Source organism: Macadamia integrifolia, chromosome 6, assembly GCF_013358625.1.
Source record: "Macadamia integrifolia cultivar HAES 741 chromosome 6, SCU_Mint_v3, whole genome shotgun sequence".
In the NCBI taxonomy this organism is placed as follows: domain Eukaryota; kingdom Viridiplantae; phylum Streptophyta; class Magnoliopsida; order Proteales; family Proteaceae; genus Macadamia; species Macadamia integrifolia.
This window is the reverse complement of record NC_056562.1, coordinates 7,183,186-7,202,309: the sequence shown is the minus strand read 5'-3', so window position 1 is coordinate 7,202,309 and position 19,124 is coordinate 7,183,186. Positions and strand designations below refer to the sequence as shown.

The following is a 19,124-nucleotide window of genomic DNA, read 5'->3' as shown; positions in this document are numbered from 1 at the left end:
AGGAAGCAAAGGCTCAAAAAAATAGATAGACCTCAGCCAGAGTTAGATTATCCTAAACCGACGTCTTCCTTCACCATCCTCACTCAGAAAATTTAAAATTGAAATAGGCCGTTCTAGTAAGGGGATGATTAAATATGTTTTTATGAATGATTAAATCTGATAATTTTCAATTAAATAATTTTGGACTGTCAAAGGTGCATGATAAAGTATTGCCAACGGTCTGATACGCATTGGGCACACTGGGCACTTGAGAGGATCTAGATCCCTTCACATGATATTCTATGCACTTTTCATGTTAAAATTATTTACAAAGCAAGGAGCAATGATCAAAATGGGATTGAGAACAAAAAATTTCGGATCTATCTTTTTTTTTTTTGGGTGGGGTGGAGTGTAAGGACTTTTCGATCTATCAAAGAGATATATATTAATTAATATGGTTAACCAGTTGTAGGGCCAAGTCGACTTATGATTCCATCATATATCAACGATATAAACACAACACTAAAATATCCAAAAAGGCAATAATTGATTGTCCATGAACCTCAATTTTATTAATTTATTTTGTTATTATTATTTTTTTTTATGACACACCTGGAAGGCGATTCAGGACTGGTTGAGCAGTTTGGGTTCTTCGGGTTTTCCCATTTTGTTAACAGGACGCTTGAAATGGGATTCGGGACTTCAACTTCTCTTGGGGTTGAGCTTCTTGGATAGATTTCAGTCATTCGGAACTTCAATTTATCTTGGGCTTGGTATCTATTCACCCAGATGCCATGTTTGAGTTCAAACCAAGAGCAACATCTTCTTCTGCAAACATTTTAAACTCTCATTGATACGCTTTACATTGGATCCTAACTTTTTAATTCCCTGCAGCTCTGTCTTTTATCCCTGATGCCCTTGACCGCGGCCAACATTTTTTTCTGTAATACATGCACATAGCCCAAAATCTAGGGGTGTGTAGCTTCAAGGATGCATGTGTCTAGTTGCAGCGAGAGTCTTTGGAGAGGATCACAATCCAATGAAGTCCCCCTTACAAACTCCTACTGGACAAACGAGAAGTATTTATAATATAATTAAGGAAGAAATAACACTACTTGCTCGCGTATAGCTGCGCCTACACGTGGGTGTGAAAAGACCAAGCTGCCCCGCGTTGAAGATGCTCGTGTGCCCCCTCCTACTGGCCGCAGGCATTGACATGTACCTGCGTGATCAGGTTGCGCTAGCATTCTCTTGTCCTATAATTAATATGGGAAGAGTTTTCCCTACATGGCCCATTTAGGAGAAAACACGTTGGGTGCCCAACTCAACATTCGACAACCAACAAGATCCAGAGGTGCATGCCCATATGTTGGGGTGCATGTTTGATTCCTCCCAACCGTCGATGCCAGGTTGGACACCCAACGGCTTGGAGAGGAGTGGATCAAGTCTTTTTTTTTCTAGATGATCCTAAAGCATATATATTAGATAAGGTCTAAGTTTTTTGAATATGTAGATTCCAAAATTATTTACTCATATGTCAAATTTCAGCCAAAGTAGAGTTTGTCAATTGGTTAAATAGAGTATCGTAGAATCCAAGAAATTCCAACTAATAAAAAAAAAAAAATCCAAGACTATAGGAGAGTATATAAAAGTGGTAGAAATCCCATAGATATGCAAGGAAATAAAATGGGGATATTTGATTGCATTCGTGTATGAAGTTTGACATCACTTATCCGGACTGGCCACACCAATTATCCATGTGGCTCAAAATGTTAGATCATTCCTAAATAGTCATGCAAAACAATTTTTTCTTTTAAAATTTGTAAAATATTACTTAGGAAAAAAGAGGCCTCAAAAACAACATGACCCCTGTGCGTAGAGATAGAGGGGGTAGAATGACACCCTGCCACTCATGAAAAATGGAAATCCCATCCTTGATGTATGTGTTCTCCTCTTGCCCCCATGCTGGTGCAGGGGCCAATGCTGCCTTTTAAGAAACCTCTCCCTAGTGCTCAGCTGTTTCTAGGAAAAAAATGCCACTTTCATAGCCTAGTTGAGATAAGGTTCTCCTACATAGTTCATAAAAATTTCTATACAACGAAATATATGATGTGTCAATTTGTCGAGTTTCATACTTAAATTCAATCATATAATTCTTTCTTGTATTGGCATACATCTCATGTATGTCTATGCATAATATGGTACTCTGATCATTGCCAAAAACTCTCCCATGATTTAGATTTTCAAATCCATATATTTGTGACTTGAAAATCTCCATTTGGATTGAAACATAAGAAAAAAAGTACTTCAAGGTCTATCTTTCATAAAAAGGCCCCATGTTGGATTTTGGGCAATTGGATAAACTTATCTAGTTAGCTGTCCCTGACATGCTTTTACCATTTTATTTTCTTTCATTTTACTCTGAGATACAAGGGTTAATGTAATGTGGTAAAATATGGATCTACTCTATCAAATAGACAAATAAAAAAATCTTACTATCGATTGCTTTTGAATTTTCTTATTCTTTTCACTCTTTTTATCTTCCTACATGTTTTTCTTGCTTGCCTCATGTGGATCACATGGTGCTTTTGCATCGTCGAAGTTTAATTTTCTTGTCTTTTTTTTCACTCTTTTTATTTTTATTTTTATTGGTTTGTCCATCTTCACTCCATTTTCCTTCTAACATTCAATTCTATAGTCACTCCATGTGCGGTTCCATATGCCAACTGCTGCCTGCCTCCAGGTCCTTCTATCTTCTTAGGTTTAGCCTTTTTGGAGAAATTTTTTAAAGTGTCTTGGAGAAGGGTTCACCCAAAATCCCATGGTCATTATTAATATCCTTTACTAGTTGAAGGTTTAAAATACCTTGTCCTATTTTTTGACGAGAACGGATTAGGTTCACGTACGTGAATGTTCTTGTACATCTTTGGTCTGTGGATTTATAATCTATTAAATGAAAAGAGAGAAAATTGATTTTAAATCTAGAGACCAGAGTCGTTCTCGTACGTGAACCTGGTCCGCTCTCTTTTTTAACACCCATCCCTTAGCAATGATGGCCCACGGTGAATGAAAATTGATTCCTTGACCTTTTGATTTGGGGAGCGAGTGAGTGATATATAAGTGGATGCTAGATGTTTTGGTGAATCTTACATCCTCTATCGAGTAAAAATTACATTGGGCATGTAGTATTTTTTTTTTTTTTTTGGGTGGTAAAAGGGCATGTAATAAATCAATTCAAGATTTTTCTTTTGATGTATTTATTAATTATTTGATTAAGGACTTCTGGTATTTCTTGTTAGAGATTTTTTTTTCTAGAATGTTTTCATTAAAGACTCATGGTGGACTTTTTTTTTTTTTTTTTTGGTTTTTTAGCTAGTTGGTGGGATATTGAAATCTTATTCCAACAATGTTTTCGAATATAAAAGATTCAAACTCCGGAGACAAATGATTTAGATCCAATAAAAAGGTAAATAAGTCTCAAGGTCAGCAAGTTTAGGCAACGTTTGATAACGTTTCTGGTGTTTCTGTGCATAGAAATAGTAGAAATGGTTTTTCCTATTTTCAGAAACAAAAATGGATTTTTTAGTGTTTGATAAACCTGTTTCTCGAAATATTTTTTACAAACATAATGCCACTAAAAAACTCAATAGCATCATCGAATGCCCAAAATGGAGAAAGGGTTCAGTTACCTATTTTTAGATTTAAATAATTGAGAGATTTATCGAACATAATAGCTTCTTTTTTTTCTCTCAAATTTGTTTATAGAAACGACGAAACGATTCTCAAAGTCGTTTCTAGAATTGCAAATAGGCATAAATTTTGATTTATGTTTCTAAAAATGGATGAAACGAAACAATTTTATTAAATGCTTTTTAAGTTATTTCTCAATTTCTGAGAACAAGAAAATACAAAAACATGAAAAACGAGACGTTACCAAATAATACTTTTCTTCTTGATTGAAAAAGATTTGACTACACTCCCGCAGTTACTTCGTATTGTGACAGCAATGGTTCCTAATTGGGACACATGTTGCATCCCTTCAATGCTAACTCTGATCTCTAATAGTTGTGCACTCCTTGCAAAAGCAGAATTAAAAGAAAACAAATGCAACCGATCCATGTGGGAAAAGCACAGCTGCCCATCCTTCAAAGAAAACTCTTGTCTATCATGATAGTAACTGATGTGCGACACAATAGTGTGCTCTTGTAATTTGGACCAGGTTAGGGGTTGGTCCTGTTTAGGTGTAGATGGTGTCGGATTAGGCCACCGTGTGCAAGGCAATAGTGATAATCTTAGATGTTGGATCATCACCTTGCTAGGTGATTGTGTCAAGAAAAGGGTTCCACGGTTGAGACCAAATATTAATATTTGATCCAGTTCCACTTTCCAACAAATGGTGCTCTTAGGGTACGGAATCCACAAGTTATAATGGAGAGATCAGCCGAAGAACTTAATAAATTTGTTAAGCTGATTAAGTATAAATTTTCCTTTATGAGTCACAAAAATATTTTTGACTAATCAATTATTAATCAAATTAATAACTGTCTACTGTAATTGGTGAAGTGATGTGATAAATCTGCGTTCAACAATAGATTTCGAGTTTGAATCTCCTATATGTTATCTTCCCCCTTCTCATTCTATAATGTACCCATTTAAAAAAAAAAAAATATTAACCAAATTAGGATGATTAGATTACAAACTAAAAGAAGCGGAAAGAGTCAAAACACTATGGATGATGAGACATATAAGAGAGAAGACGAAAAACTTAAACAAAGAAGAGAGTGAGAGAGAGAGAGGGAGAAAGAGGTTATAGTAGCAATGGAGAGGAATGGGTTGAAACAAAAATTTAATGTCAATAACACGGTAGTATGCAATATTCCATTATAAAATGATAGTGTGTATAACATTTACCATAAAACAAAACATTAAATAAAGGAAAATTATTATCGTAACAATGGTTTGTTACTTCTCCAAACATAACAAGACACTAGCTAACCCTTAAAAAGGTAATTAGGAAGCAGTTGGAAATATATTTATGAGGATAATTAAGTCAAATCACATTCACTGCTGAAAAATAGAAGAAAACCCAAAACTTAAATTAAATTTTTTAACAAAGGGTTGAAGCATAATTGAGCATAACCCATCATTCAGAAGATCATCTAGCCAAGGTCTCTCCCTTCCCGACCCCATCCTTCCCTCTCCCCATCCCTCATCCGTCATTCCATCGTTCCCTCTACATTGTGCGATGGTATGAGTTGTGGACCCTCCAACTGAGGCAGTGGCATAGCACCGTGTGACGATTAGGTCATCGGACTTTGCAATTGAGGTAAAAAATCACTCTCTCTCTCTCTCTCTCTCCTCATTGGGAAGGCTGTAATCGGACTGTATCCCATGTATGACCTGCCTACACCACCTGATCGGACCAAATCAGGCCCCTCCTCATCATCCTCGCAGGTGATCTCCGACATCTCGCCGACCGGCAACTCTTTTTCCCCTGTCATGATACCCCCACCTCTCCACGCCTCTAATAACCTCTCATCTTCTTTGGTTCTTCACGATCAGTCTCGCGTAGTTCCAGTTCAAGTTTCCATGTCGCCTCTTCGTAGGCCTGCGATTGGTGATGACATGCCCCTTGGAAGCTACAACCCTTCTGAGTCGCTTCTGGGTACCTCTCCTTCTCCTTCCAGTAAGCTTGATGATGGGGATTTCTTTGAAGAGGATGCTTCAACTGGTTGGATTGTTGGGGGTAACTCTGGAAAGTTCGCATCGTCTTTTCCCAGTGGTGGGTTCGATTCCACGGCCACCAAATCGGGTAATTTTCCACCGGCAAGTAATCTGACCACTGATACAGTGGTGAAGATGCCTCATGTTATGTAAATTCTCCTTTGTGTTATAGCTTTTTTCTCTTTCTTTCTTTCTTGTATTTAATTTAATTAGAGGAAGAATGAACCCAACTAAACCATGCCCGGAATGTTATTTGCTTGGTTTTCCATCAATGTGTGTGATTGTGAATATAACATCTTTCCAAAAATCATCTACCCAACTATAGCTCTTAGAAAGCAGAACAAATTGAAAAAATGGCAGAAGCAGGTGAGAAAGCAGAACTAGCTTTATATTGTCGAAGTTAGTTCTGCTTCATAGGAAGTGAAGGCTTGAGCTAGGTGAGCCAGGAGTTGTTAGACTGCCACTTTACATGGGGTTTTACTTTATATTGTCGAAGTTTTTATTTTTGCTCTCTCCTTTACGGTTGTGTCTTACCCATCCCTTGGCTCTACTTTCACATTACTCTATTTTTCTAAACATGTAATGTGCTTCGTACCCATGTAGAAAATTGTATATGAGTTGCTGTTGTTTTTTGACACATTGCCATACATAATGACATGGGAAAGTAGCATCATCACTTTTTTTAAAGTTGTCATGAAGCTCAGTGGGTCACTTCACATTCTGATTTTCAACTTCAAAATACAACCACAACAGAATTTCATTCATTTCAGTAGTCTCTTTACTGAAGGAAATGATAAGAGTTTCTTAGTCATGTGGTATGGGGCCATGGATTATTATTTGCATATGTTTGTAAAGGTATTCTCAAATATATTAGATGATATATATTCGGTAAATACAACTAAGATGTTCAATTAGTTGGCATAATGATGCAATAATTATTACTGCAAATTGTAATAAACCTATTTTGATTTGTAAGTTGATTAATTAAAAAGAGGGCCATTACAAGTGCAAGTCCTGCTTTTCACAAGGTCCAAGAGGGTTGGACTGGGTTTTCATGGTATCATAAATAGAAATGAGTTCCTTCAAATCTAAAAATGTCTGCCACAGTCCTATTTTTGTAAATGTTCCAGTGTAGTCTTGAGATGACTCTATTTGGATGATGATTCATACTTTCAAATTCTATGTCCACCCAGAATTCTGATATGCACTTGTTTTGAACTCTTATAGGGAGTAAATAGCCCCTTGGAACGTGCATTTGACAACTACCTGAATGACAGTGAGAGTTGCATGGGTTCTTTTCCTTATTCAACAGTAGATACCAGTCTAAGCCAGAGCAGTCTTCCCAATTCTCACTCACCTGTCCAACTGAGGACATTGGTTTAATTGTGAATCTGCAAGAGCTTTTTTTCCCTTCATGGCTGGGATTCAGAATGAGATGATTTGTTATGAAATATATCTAATGCTGGAGAGTGAAGAGTTCTGAAGTTTGTGGTTTTAATTGTATGTAGATACGAAGAGCCAAAACTTGCTTTTTTGGCTTAATTTTGGTTTCTTACAAGTTTGTTTAATTGTCTATCTTATGAACCTTTTTTTTTTTTTTTTGGTAAGGCTGTCTTATGAACCTTAGAGTATGTGATTCTGATTTGATTTGGGAGAGTCAAGACATATTTTTAATTAAGAGTACAGTATGTGAAAGGGATTGTAGTTGATTGTTGTGTAGATGGTTGATGCTCAGTTTTGTTACTGATGCCACTCTATTTTGAAGTTGTTGATGCTTTTCCAGGCATATCCATGTCCAAAATGCATATCATCCAATTTTCCCTCAAAACGAGGAGAATCTCACATTGGAGTTTGAAATACATTTTTCATGAAATACAGTAACATCAAGGATTGCGTGTGGTAGTAAAACTCGGGATCGGTCTTAACTGATACTGATCTGGATTGGTCATGTATATATCAGGATTGGATGGATTCTAGGGACCTCAGTTTTGGGAAGTTTGTGGCTTCATCGAACTGACCAGCGTGCAGATCTCCCATATATTGCTTCACTGCAGATAAGCAATTTCTTCATTTCTCCATTGTTCAATCCAAGTTGGCTAGAAACACAAAAATCTGTACGTGGAAGCAAAATGATTAGCTTCTTTTCTTGTATACTAGTCTTTAGCTCAAATAGGTAGAGCACTTGGGAGATTCCTCAAGAGATGGTGGTTCAAATCAATTAAGACTCGTTGAATTTTCTTACATCTAGTTTTCTTGATGGGCTGATCCCATTAAGTTGAGATAAGGTTATGGCATTGTTGTGATTATTGAACTTGAACCCAGGACCTCACGGTAGGATAGGCTTTAATGCTTTACACTCAAACAAGTGCACTAGGCATAAATTGATCAAGTTATATATATCTAGAACATAAATGCACTTGTATGCCTTAAATTACCATAATGTTTTATGTTTGAACAAGGCATCAAAATATCCTTTGAGTTAATTTTCACAAGTTTGATCAAGGATGCCCCAACTTTACCTAAATATACCTGAATTTTCTTCAGTCCGACCAAAATTGACCAACATATTCACTAATATGTCCTAAGTGACCGTAATATCTCATGTTTGAACAAGGTAAGCCAAGTTTAACAAATTTGACGAAATTATCCAAATATTATAGATTCGATCAAATTATTCATATTTAAAATAGAATTCACTAGTACATCTTAAATGGCTCTAGTGTCTCACTGTGAACAAAATTAATAAGCCAAGTTTAACAAATTTGATAAAATCATTTTTCGCTTTCATCGAAATCTATATCATTTGATATACTTTTCACTAGTATGACAAAGATATCCAAACTTTATTTCAATATGCCTAAATTTTACTCAAAATTAACCGGCCCTAAGCCTGAATGTGTACTAGGCTAAGATTTCTAACCATGAGGGTTGAAAAACACTATCCCTTGGGGTAGGATAAGGGTGTCAATTGGTTCGGTTTCGGTTATTTGGTTCAATTTTGGTTCGGTTCCAAATGCTGATAAGGGGGACCATAATCGAATCGAGAATCTACTCGGTTCCGTATTTAGATACTCAAACCGATTCAATTTGGTTCGGTTCGGTTTCGATTTCAATTTGGTTATGATATGCAGTTTTAATTCAACTTTATACCTCGGTTTTAATTCAGTTATGAAACGGTTCCACTTTTGAACCATGATTGTGATGGACCAAAGGCCATAATGGGCTCAAGTTGTGGGCCTTATTGCTATTTCTAACTCCAAATTTATCTTAGCTTGTAAATATGTGATGATAAATTGCAAAAAACACTTACCCCATAAAAATAAAAAAAAAAAAAAAAAAAAAGAGAGAGAGAGCTTGCAAAAAACACTCTTGAATGATAAGAGCAATTCGATTCGGTTTCGGTTCGAACCGACAGTTCTGACACCCTAAACTGAAATCGAGCCAAACCAAATAGTATACTCACATATTCAAACTGAATTCGGTTTGATTTTGGTCTGGTTAATTCAGCTTGGTTTCGATATTCGGTTTTCGGTTTGAAATTGACACCCTTAGGGTAGGGTTGAGTTAGACTTGGGTTGAGGCTTAGGCCTAGCCTGGTCCGGCCCAATCAAGTGTCTTGAACATCTATTATCATGTTTCACTTCATTATTTTAATTGTCTTATTGACCATTTGATCTATTAAGTCGGTTTTTTTTCCTAATGTATAGGACGCAAAAGGTTTAAAAAGGTCAATCTAGTTTAGCCCGAACTTGAAAAAAATCAGGGCCAACCCGACCCAACATTGCATAATTAGGGTCAATTAGAGTTGGGTCGGGTTAGGTTGGGTTACAGTTGGACTAGGGTTTTAAGACCCACCAACACCAACGTTGAGTTCCTTTTCTAAAATCATCGTCATTTGCTTAACAGGTACCCGTGATTCACAAAGGGTCAACAAGCGGTCCCTCATTTGTTCCGATATATGATGATAGGAAGCTAAATGTCGCACTTCATTCTAGGTCAAAAGCTCATGATTGTGTTGATCTTTGAATCAAAACACCCGCCAAACCTGTAAATCACCATCTTTCTCCTCTTTCACACTCATGTAGGCAGAATAGTTGCAACTCTTAGATGATCATTTGATATTCTTCTGCTTTTGTAGGGAGTTTTGGATATTTTCTGAACTATTACTACCGCTAGTATTATCAACATCATTGCGTGTTGCATCATTATTAGGATGGATGATATCTCCATTAACATTTGCCTTATTTTGTACACTGCAACTTCTAAAACATACAAAGTCCTTCCTATGTACCCCTCTATCACCCCAGTTCCGGTTAAAAGTGCATTGTTTCCTAATAGCAAACCCATGAGCTCTTGCATACCGCATATAAAGCTCAAATGCTTCTTCATAATTGGGGAACTCTTGACCTTCAGTTATAGTAACACACTCTGATTGATTGAACCTAGTGGTAGTACCATCAAATGATTCATCACTATCTGATCCAAATATAGAATAATCAACATCATTTTCCCCACATTCAAAACCCTCCCTTTCTTCATAAATTCATCGTTCAATAAAAAGTGGATCCATCTACAAAAAATAAAGCATTATTGAAATGAACACTACAATAATTTTACTAAAATACTAAACTCAGCTTAGATTGATCGTAACTAGATAGGGTCAAATTTTCTAGAATATAACAAATATATATATATATATATATATATATATAATCCAATGCACAAGTACAAACGAAGGTAAGTGCAATGAAGGTAAGTGACTTGTTATATATTGACTCGGTTTAGGGTAAGGCTGATGCTGTGGAAGACAACAGTCAGTATGAAGGCTGCAGCATTTGGATGGATTATAGATCTTTTTGCTGTTTCAAATTTCCTGGGTAATCTGTTGTCACGTGTTCTTCCTGAAGATTATATTCGAGACATGTTCTTGCTCAAATTTTGTATATTCAATACAACATGTGTCTGTATAATTTCTTTCCCAGTATACTTATTTGACAACACTGGTTTTCAGGTATCCATACTCTTGTTAGCAGTTTGTCCAGTTTATTTGAAGCTATTTCTGGTTGAAACAATTAAGCCAGTTCCAAGGCAGGACCGACAATCATCTGTTTCTGGTTCTATTTTTTCTCAGTTACTGTCTGGAGCTTCTCTCTTTAGGCATTTTGATACTATGGAATCTGTATGGATTTGTATATGTGTTGAAACTGAGGATTGTGAGACTATTTCATCCTGATCATCCTAATTTGAGCTCAAACTAAATGAAATAAATCGTGGTCTTCTTCCTGCCATTTCTCCATGAGTGTTCATTCCTCTATTTGCACTTTTACTTTGAAGTAAAAAAATATTCACAGAAAAGTATTTAGCAATCAGTGGCTTTAATTAGCCCATGGTAGGTAGTTCTCTCAGTTTTGACATTTATTTTCAGTGAGAAAAACTGTGGTTGGAAAGTTATGCCAAGGAACTTCATATATAAACAACCCATTAAGAAAGAAATGCTACATCCATGGGATTGGGATGTTTCACTGGAAAGACACAAAGCCCAAAACAGACTGATCAAGAAGATCTTAAGCTTCCAACCTAAAGCTGAGCCTTGGATAACCAAGATGGATTTTTTTTAATTTTTAAAAAAAGTTCATAAACTGTACTTTTCCTGTCTGAAGTTTCCCTTGTTTCGCATGGGTATTGCTCTAATCTTGATGTCAAATACTAAATTCTTAGGCTTAAGATGCATTCTGTATTATTTATGATTAGTTGATGATCAAGTTCAAATTGTGTGACCATTTGCCTCCAAGATGCTGTAGACTCTGTAGCTTTTAAGAATTTCATTCCTTGACACTTAATTTGATTTCTTGGATCCAAATCTTCAATTCTAGAACTTAATTTTTCGCTATCTGTTGTTGCTTTCAAGGAAATTTAGTTGCTACATTGATGTGCAGAGAGAAGTAGATTATGTTTTAACATTTTTAAATCCTCCCCCCCCCCTCCCCACCCCCACCCCCACCCCCACCCCCACCCCCGGCCCCCAGCCCCCTTTTCAATGGTGCTGGCCTCTAGATTTTGGTGCTTCAACTTATAAATCCTCCAGTGGGAGAGAAAGGAATTTTGTGCATATCCTTGCTTGCATCAACAGCATATGTAAGTTGTCCAGAAATTTTATTTATGGGTTTTCTTTAATTTTTTTTTTTGACTAAATAATATGCATATTCTTTGAACAGTGACTATACATTTGTTCATATGATTATGAAAAAGGAAAAAAACAAATGCAGACCCTCTAGTAAATACCTATGATTCTACTTGTAAACCATAAGACTCCATTTTCATTTCTACCTACTAATGCTTTTTATGCGAAGTTATTAACGTAACAAGGGATATATTAAGTACATAGTAGGCAAATGAAATGATGAAAAATGAGTAGAAATACATCTACAAATTCCTAATGACTAGGAATTAAGCAACTCCACCCATCAAAAGGAAAACAACAAATGTCTCAAACTAACCCCACAAGTAGAGTAAATAACATCCTACTAACACTAGGAAAACTGGCCCTACTCTAGTCGCACCACACTTTTTGAATTTTACTATATTTCTAGCAAGTTCTAATGTACTTCTGGGCCTCTTTGGTATGGATTTTCTCAAATCCTTTCTCCTATCTCTCAGAAAGAGGAAAATCATTCTAAGTCAAAAAGAGAATTGGGATTGCAAATTCTGATTCACAAATAGAAGTGAGAACTGTCCCCTCCCTCCACCACCACCCCCCCCCAAAAAAAAAAAAAAAAGAACAAAAAGAGAGAGAGAGAGAGAGAGAGAGAGAGTGAGTGAACAGAATAGGTAAAGAAGGGGAATTGCATGAGAGGATATAACATGAAGTCTGTGAGAGATAAAAAGAGGAAGGGTAGGATTCACATAGAGGAAGGATTGAGAGAGACTTCGTCAATGGGTTCTGAGAAAACGTACCATAGAGGCCCTTAGTATTTTTTTGTTTGAATTCAAGATATGGAGACATCCTCAACATTCATATTGCACAGTTTTTCTACTTCTTCATCAATTAAATATTATTGTCTAGGACTAGAACTCTACTGCTTACTTTCAGAATTGTGCTAGACTTCATAATCACACCTATTCATCTAATTTCAGAAACCAAGACCAATCCACTTTGCAAGGAATCATTTATCCAATCAAAAGACACATGTACTCTCTAGAAGAAGAGCATTCTTCACTTGTAAATGTTATAAATCCATGCGACACTCCACATTAAAGAGAAAACCATTTTCTCACAAAATAAGGCCAAAAGTCAGAATCACCAATACATAGGGATCCAAACGAAAGAACTAATAAGTTACAAGGCCTCGCGAATCAATCAAGTGCTCCCAACATTTTCTCGATTTCTGAGAAGATATCTCAAAGCCAATACAATCAATTAAGCATTAGCATACAAAGCTGAAACCCTAGAAAATTGACATTCAGTTTAGTAACTATGAAAAACATCACATTAAACAGAAGTATCCATAAAACCACAAAAAAGTACCTCGAATCCTCTGCCCCTTAAGATAATAGGAATCGTACTATAGAATAAATGCTCAATTCCAGGACTTCGATCAGCAACTGAACCTCACAAAATATCAATTGGAGGCAAGGCAACTCCCCATCTTCGATCTACCCGGGGAGCTGGTGAGACTATGAGAAAGGAAGAGAAAAAATTAACAAATTAATGAATAAATAACAACATCGCTGAAGAACAACGTAGAGGAGCTAGGGAAGAAGAAGAAATTGACTGTGTGAAAAGAGAGAGAGAGAGAGAATACCAAGTTTAATTTCAAACTTTGAGTTTTTGCCTGCCAACGACGTAGAAAGCTGCAGAGACGTTCCCAAACTCAGGGAAGAAACCCAGCGCTTTTTTTTTTTTTTCCGTAAATCGATTACAATAGAAAGGTAGGTTTAAGTCGAACCCTTGTTAAGATGAAATGACTAAAATTCCTTTACAATTTCAATTTTGGCTATATTTTTTAATTTTAATTTGTAATAAGTGAAATATCTATTTTACCCCCATTAATTAGTTTTTTAATAAATATTTTCATAAATATTTGATTTTTTTACCCTTTTGTTATTTTATCAAACATAACCAACCCTTGTTACGTTAATAACTTCCCTAAAATAAACTATAGGTCATTTTAAACAAATTTTGGAGCCTTTAAAGATTTATCAGTGTCATCCCATGATCTTACTTTCTCTGTTTTGGGCTTGTTCGAAGAACACACTGACCAAATCATTCTCACGGAATGTACTGGAGGCTTTCGTTATTTTCCTCATAAAACAAAATTCATTGAACGTGAAAGCACAATCCTTGCCCAAAGATTCATTCGCAATCCATGTGACATAATTCTCCCCAAAAGGTGAGGTTGACATAGGTAAAAAAACTTCTCTTTGTACAATATCAGTTGTAGGTGTATTCGCATCACATTGCACCAACTTGAGAGGAGCAAACATTCCACCATCCTTATTATAATAGCGAACCATACTATCACTAAAACCCCGTGGTCTTAAATGCTTCCCACCAATAAAACCAAACTTGAGATATACCACATTCTCATTAACGAAGATTCGATTCATCCTACAGAAAACCCTAAGAAGTCTATATGATCACCTAAGATCCAAGAAGGGGCAAATTTGACATCTTTTAAATTGCTTATGTTGCTTATCGAGCCAGAGGTATTGGTATCTGTTAATTCAGGACTCAAAAGCTCCTTCTCAAATATAAAAGCCCCATTGGAATAGACAAACCAAAACCTTTTGTCATTAAGGATATGTATGTCCACCTTAAGTTTCACCATGATCTCATCTGGCAGGGTGACATATACTCTTGTCAAAACACCCTTGAACATCCCCACTGTTGGAATATTGAAATACCCATAGAAGATGGAATTTTTATCAATGTTATCGATTGTTTTCGTACCTATCTTCTTCTGCTTCAGCTTTACCACATCTATTGCAGGATCCTGAAATATAACTGGGAGGTCGGCCTCGTTCATCAGACGAAAATCCTTGAAAATAACACTACCATCAATAAAGAAGTGGGTATTCATAAAGCCTCTTAAGGTAAATAGGCTCTTAATGAGACAGGTTGGAGTACTATTTAATGTTTCCATGCTATTTGTTGTTTCCATGCCAATGCTTAAGCCATTGCGTTTCTTAAATATATTTGCAATTAAGGCCAGTATCTTGTTCGCGACTGCTAAGAAAGTGGCACTAAATTCTTTGTGAAGGATCAAATCATGTAACATCTCGAGAAAATTCAGCATAGACTCTGGATATCCACTTGCTGGTGGTTCAAGACCAAAGTCAACAAACACTCTCTTCATTGAGTTAGTGATTGCAACAATACAAAGTCGGAACTGTTCAGGATTCCAATCCTAATCAATCTTCTGCTTCTTTAATTCATTCAGTGCATCATTCTTCTTTACTAAATCGGCTATGGTACTATCTAGGAGGCTTTGCAATTCATCAAGCTCATCATTCTTCTTCGCCAATTCAGCCTTAGTATTGTCCAAGAGACTTTGCAATTTGTTCACCGCTTACGGCTTCAGTAATGGTATGTTTGGGAAACCAAAAGGGTCTAATGGTACCACCTTTTCTTGAATGAAGGAATCATATTGTTCAAGGAACTCATCATTATCGTCATGCTTTTGGACACGTACTATAGCCTTTCCCTGATAGTTTACTCGAAGGTTTGTAGAACGCAAGAACCTCTTGAAATCATCACCCTTCGGCCCATCGTAGATGACAACTTGCTCTGTATGAATTATAATGGTTCAGAAAATAGGTCAACCGAGAAGACCTCTAATTTTGATTCACAAAATAGTTATCACTCGACGACCAGCTCATTTCCTATTAAAAAATAAACACAGACAAGCAATTACAAAGCAATGAGATTGAGATACTAGAAACAATGCTTAATGAACCGATGTGCATTGAAGTGTGGGGAAGGCCTTCTTATATATAATAGCCCAAAGGAGGGATAAAACTACCATGCAAAAAAAAGGGCCAGTTGGTTTCGGTTAATGTACGTAATCTTAAACCCAAGAACTAGTATTGGTAGATAATTTGTCAATTATTTTGTTGGAACATCAATTATTCTTTTGTAGTAGGCACATGATTCCCAACCACTTGCGACTGTCAAAATGGGATTGTTTAAAACATTGAATATGACTTTCGGATGATCAAAACAGATTATTTTCAATCAAATGAGTGTGGATGACATTCACATGATATTCTATGCACTCTACATGTTTAATTGTTTACAAAGAAAAGGAACAATTGATCAGAGCAGGGAAAAGAACTGAACTTTCAGATATATCAGGGAGTTATATATTAATATGGTTAACCAATTGTAGGGCCAAGTTGACTCGTAATTCCATATTATTTCAACAACACACACACAAGATGGAAAATGATACATGCAATGACCAGACTAGGAACTGTGTGAGCTGATTTCATTTTACAAGTATAGATCTGATCTTTCCATCTATGTCTTACCCCCTTCCCCATCACCACCCTTGTAGTTAGTACCTTGATGGAAATATGAAGCCAAGACAAATCAGATGTTCAGGTTTTTCCTGTTAACTGCTTATTTACTATATTTTTTCCATATCATATCAATTATGCATGTGAGAAGAAATATTTCAAACTGTCAATAACAACTACCAATAATTTCATGGAAAAAAAAAATCAAAGAATATTATGTAAGTAGCAGAAAAGAAGTTACAATTTTATTGGATGGTTGTTTTCTAAAACATTTCTCAGATGCCTCTTCCTTCTTCATGAATACAGATAAGATTTCTTTCTTGTGTGTTTAGTGCCTCAATCCACATTGCTCCTATTGTTCATGCTAAGAGATAAGAGTTGCATTTCCTTAGTAATGCAGGGGAGAGTCTATCATAATTCTTCGATACATCATTGCGCAAAACAAATAGAAGTTTGATTGGATGTATGGTTGACAGGCCAAATATCCTCCCATAAGCACATTTCAAGAACTATAGTTGGGGCTTATGGGTACCATGCTGTGGACAAATCCATCAGAAATTTTCTGATAGTTTATAATACAATTATAGGTGAGCAACAAACAACTCAGTTTTCTGCAGATGAATGTTTTGCAAATGAAGCCACAACTCACAAGTGATGCTAGAGTAGGAAATTAAAAAGATCTTTTTCCCTAAAAAGGGGAAAGCTGTATCCTGTTGGGATTCTTTACCATAGAATCATAAGAATAACCCTATTAGTGTTAGAACACAAAAGTCATAAATCAATCATAAAAGATTAACCATGGGTGTAGTCCCTAAACCAAGAACACACAAACATGTGGATTTACCCCATATATGATAATCAATGGGAATAGAAGAATACATGTGTATAAATTTTGAAGTCTCATAAGCATTGATCACGAACCTCTCTCCCATGTGCTTGAGAATCAATCCCATGAAGATTGTAACAAGGAACTACACAATGGAGTCTCATCCACTAAGATCTTCTGCAGCCTTTCACCCATTACTCCTGTGAGGGGAGTTCATGCTTCCAAAACCATGAAGGTGTTAAAGTGACAGCTGCAGGGATCTTTAGCTTCTACTTATAATAGAATCCCTAAATTCCTAATTTATTCCCACAATGGATTGGGCTAGTTTCGTAATCAGAGTGAGTCTATTATTGCTTGAGCCAATGGATCAATTGGTATCAGTTAAGCCCACATAAAAATCCTAACAGATCCTTCATCAAATCCCTCACTGTGAGAGAAAAACAAGGTATGCAGAACAAGAGGAGGCTTGTCTTACCTTGTTATCACTTGAAAGCAAGGACTTAGGAGATGGTATCATTATCGATAGATCCAGATTAGAGCGGATCGGATTGGATCGGTGGGTATTGGTCTATTTTACCCTACTTTTTTTGAATAGTACTATTTTTTACCATTTACCCCTAAAACAATATGGAACATCGATTGGGATTGGTTAGAGATTGGGGATCGGGGATCGGGGATCGGGGATCGGGGATCGGTCTCAGTGGATACCGGTCCGATGTGGCCAATACACCGGATACAAAACTGATACTTGAAAGTCCTTTTCTCTACATTGAGTCATGTGATTGAAGGTGAAAATGTGATCTGCTCATAAAGTGCATGGCTTTCCCTCCTTCAGCTGACCAATTCAGCAAGAATAGTAAATGTCACTTCTATACTATGACATCTCAAGGTAATGAACTAACAGATCTTGATAACCACACGTCCTATTATCTTTCTTAACACTACTCTTTTATTCTAGGTTTCTGATTTCGAAATCAAAGTGATACTCTTGACCTATTCTGGTTGTTCAATTCAGTCAATGAACCAAGGAGTAGATGACTACTAAAACCAAAGTGAATCAGCCTAGCTTAATTAGATGTAATGAAAAAATAATCAACAGAGCCATGTCCACTGAGACAGATACAATAATAAGATCAATATATTCATATTTTACATAAACCAACAGAATCACAGAGCCTCATCCACAAAGACAGATAAACAAAAGAAGAGAGATAGAATTGAACCTTTACTGATCGTGCTTCTGCAACCGAAATCCCCCAACCAGCTTGTTTGCTGACCACTGCTATGGTGAGAGAAGAGAGCAGGAGATGAGTAAGAGAGGGTTATCGTGGGAAAGTGAGGGTGTGGAGAGAAAATTGGAACTTTAAAGACAGAAAAGCAAAAGCTGAAAACAAATGGACCAATTGAAGGCATACAACAAAAATGTGGATTAAAAAGAAGGGATGAGAAGGGCAGAAAAAAGGTAACTTTAATAATGCAGAAGCGATCAATAGTGGATGAGAAAAAGAGTGAAAATAATGACGAGAAAAATTCAAAAGCAACCTGTATGGGCATCAGGGCATGTGAGTTGTGCCAAGAACAGGAACAGCAATTTCATTCTTTAAGCGCAAATCATTAAGCTCATTAAGAAAAATTCAAAAACTGTTCACGATTCTAGTAGTGAATCTTCCACTTCAAATCATTAAGCTCATTGATTTTTATTTATTTTTCCTCAATTCAGCTTTGGTATTGTCCAAGAGACTTCGCACTTCGTTCACCACTTGTGGCTTTGGCAACGGTAACTGTTGGGATACAATGTCTTGTATTTTGTCATAGTTTAATCCAAGGAATACTGTTAATGTTTTTCACTATATATTTGTTGCAAAATTTACTTTTGCTATAACAATTCTGAGAGGTGTGAGGACGAGCTCTTCTTCAACGGTGGTTTATCCAAGCAAAGCTAAACAAATTTTTATTTTTTTGGTGAGGGGAGGTGGGGTGGGGTGTGGTGGGGTGTTGCTTGCGTTGGGATCTTCTCCAACGGCCTGGCTTCCCAGATAGGGGTCTGACGGTTGGGAGGACTCAATCATGCGTTGGG

At 36.5% G+C, this 19,124-nt stretch overlaps 1 protein-coding gene and 1 long non-coding RNA gene across 5 annotated transcripts; one reads left to right on the top strand and one right to left on the bottom strand.

Annotated features, from left to right (window-relative positions):
• The first annotated feature begins 5,016 nt into the window (after nucleotides 1-5,016).
• LOC122081443 lies at nucleotides 5,017-7,946 on the top strand. 3 transcript variants are annotated; one of them, XR_006141084.1, is made up of 2 exons: nucleotides 5,017-6,406; nucleotides 6,931-7,460. XR_006141084.1 is itself a non-coding variant. In XM_042648589.1 (2 exons), exons 1-2 carry the CDS (start codon nucleotides 5,371-5,373, stop codon nucleotides 7,678-7,680), a joined length of 438 nt encoding a protein of 145 aa, XP_042504523.1. In that variant the 5' UTR covers nucleotides 5,104-5,370; the 3' UTR covers nucleotides 7,681-7,946. The 3 variants fall into 3 exon arrangements, 2 of the variants coding, with proteins under 2 accessions (XP_042504523.1, XP_042504524.1); XM_042648589.1 differs by lacking the exon at nucleotides 6,931-7,460 and adding an exon at nucleotides 7,664-7,946 and having other exon boundaries at nucleotides 5,104-5,791; XM_042648590.1 differs by having other exon boundaries at nucleotides 5,108-5,791; nucleotides 6,931-7,422.
• A 4,923-nt stretch (nucleotides 7,947-12,869) lies between these two features.
• LOC122081444 lies at nucleotides 12,870-18,435 on the bottom strand. Of its 2 annotated transcripts, none has more exons than XR_006141086.1 (3): nucleotides 18,271-18,435; nucleotides 13,506-15,585; nucleotides 12,870-13,377 (listed from the first exon to the last, which is right to left on the bottom strand). It is a non-coding gene; the product is annotated as an uncharacterized LOC122081444 (long non-coding RNA). The 2 variants fall into 2 exon arrangements; XR_006141085.1 differs by having other exon boundaries at nucleotides 13,506-15,490.
• Nucleotides 18,436-19,124: the final 689 nt, after the last annotated feature.

What these genes read in the sequence shown, in the direction of transcription:
- LOC122081443 (XM_042648589.1), top strand. Translation starts at nt 5,371, where the DNA reads ATGTATGACCTGCCTACACCACCTGATCGGACCAAATCAGGCCCCTCC.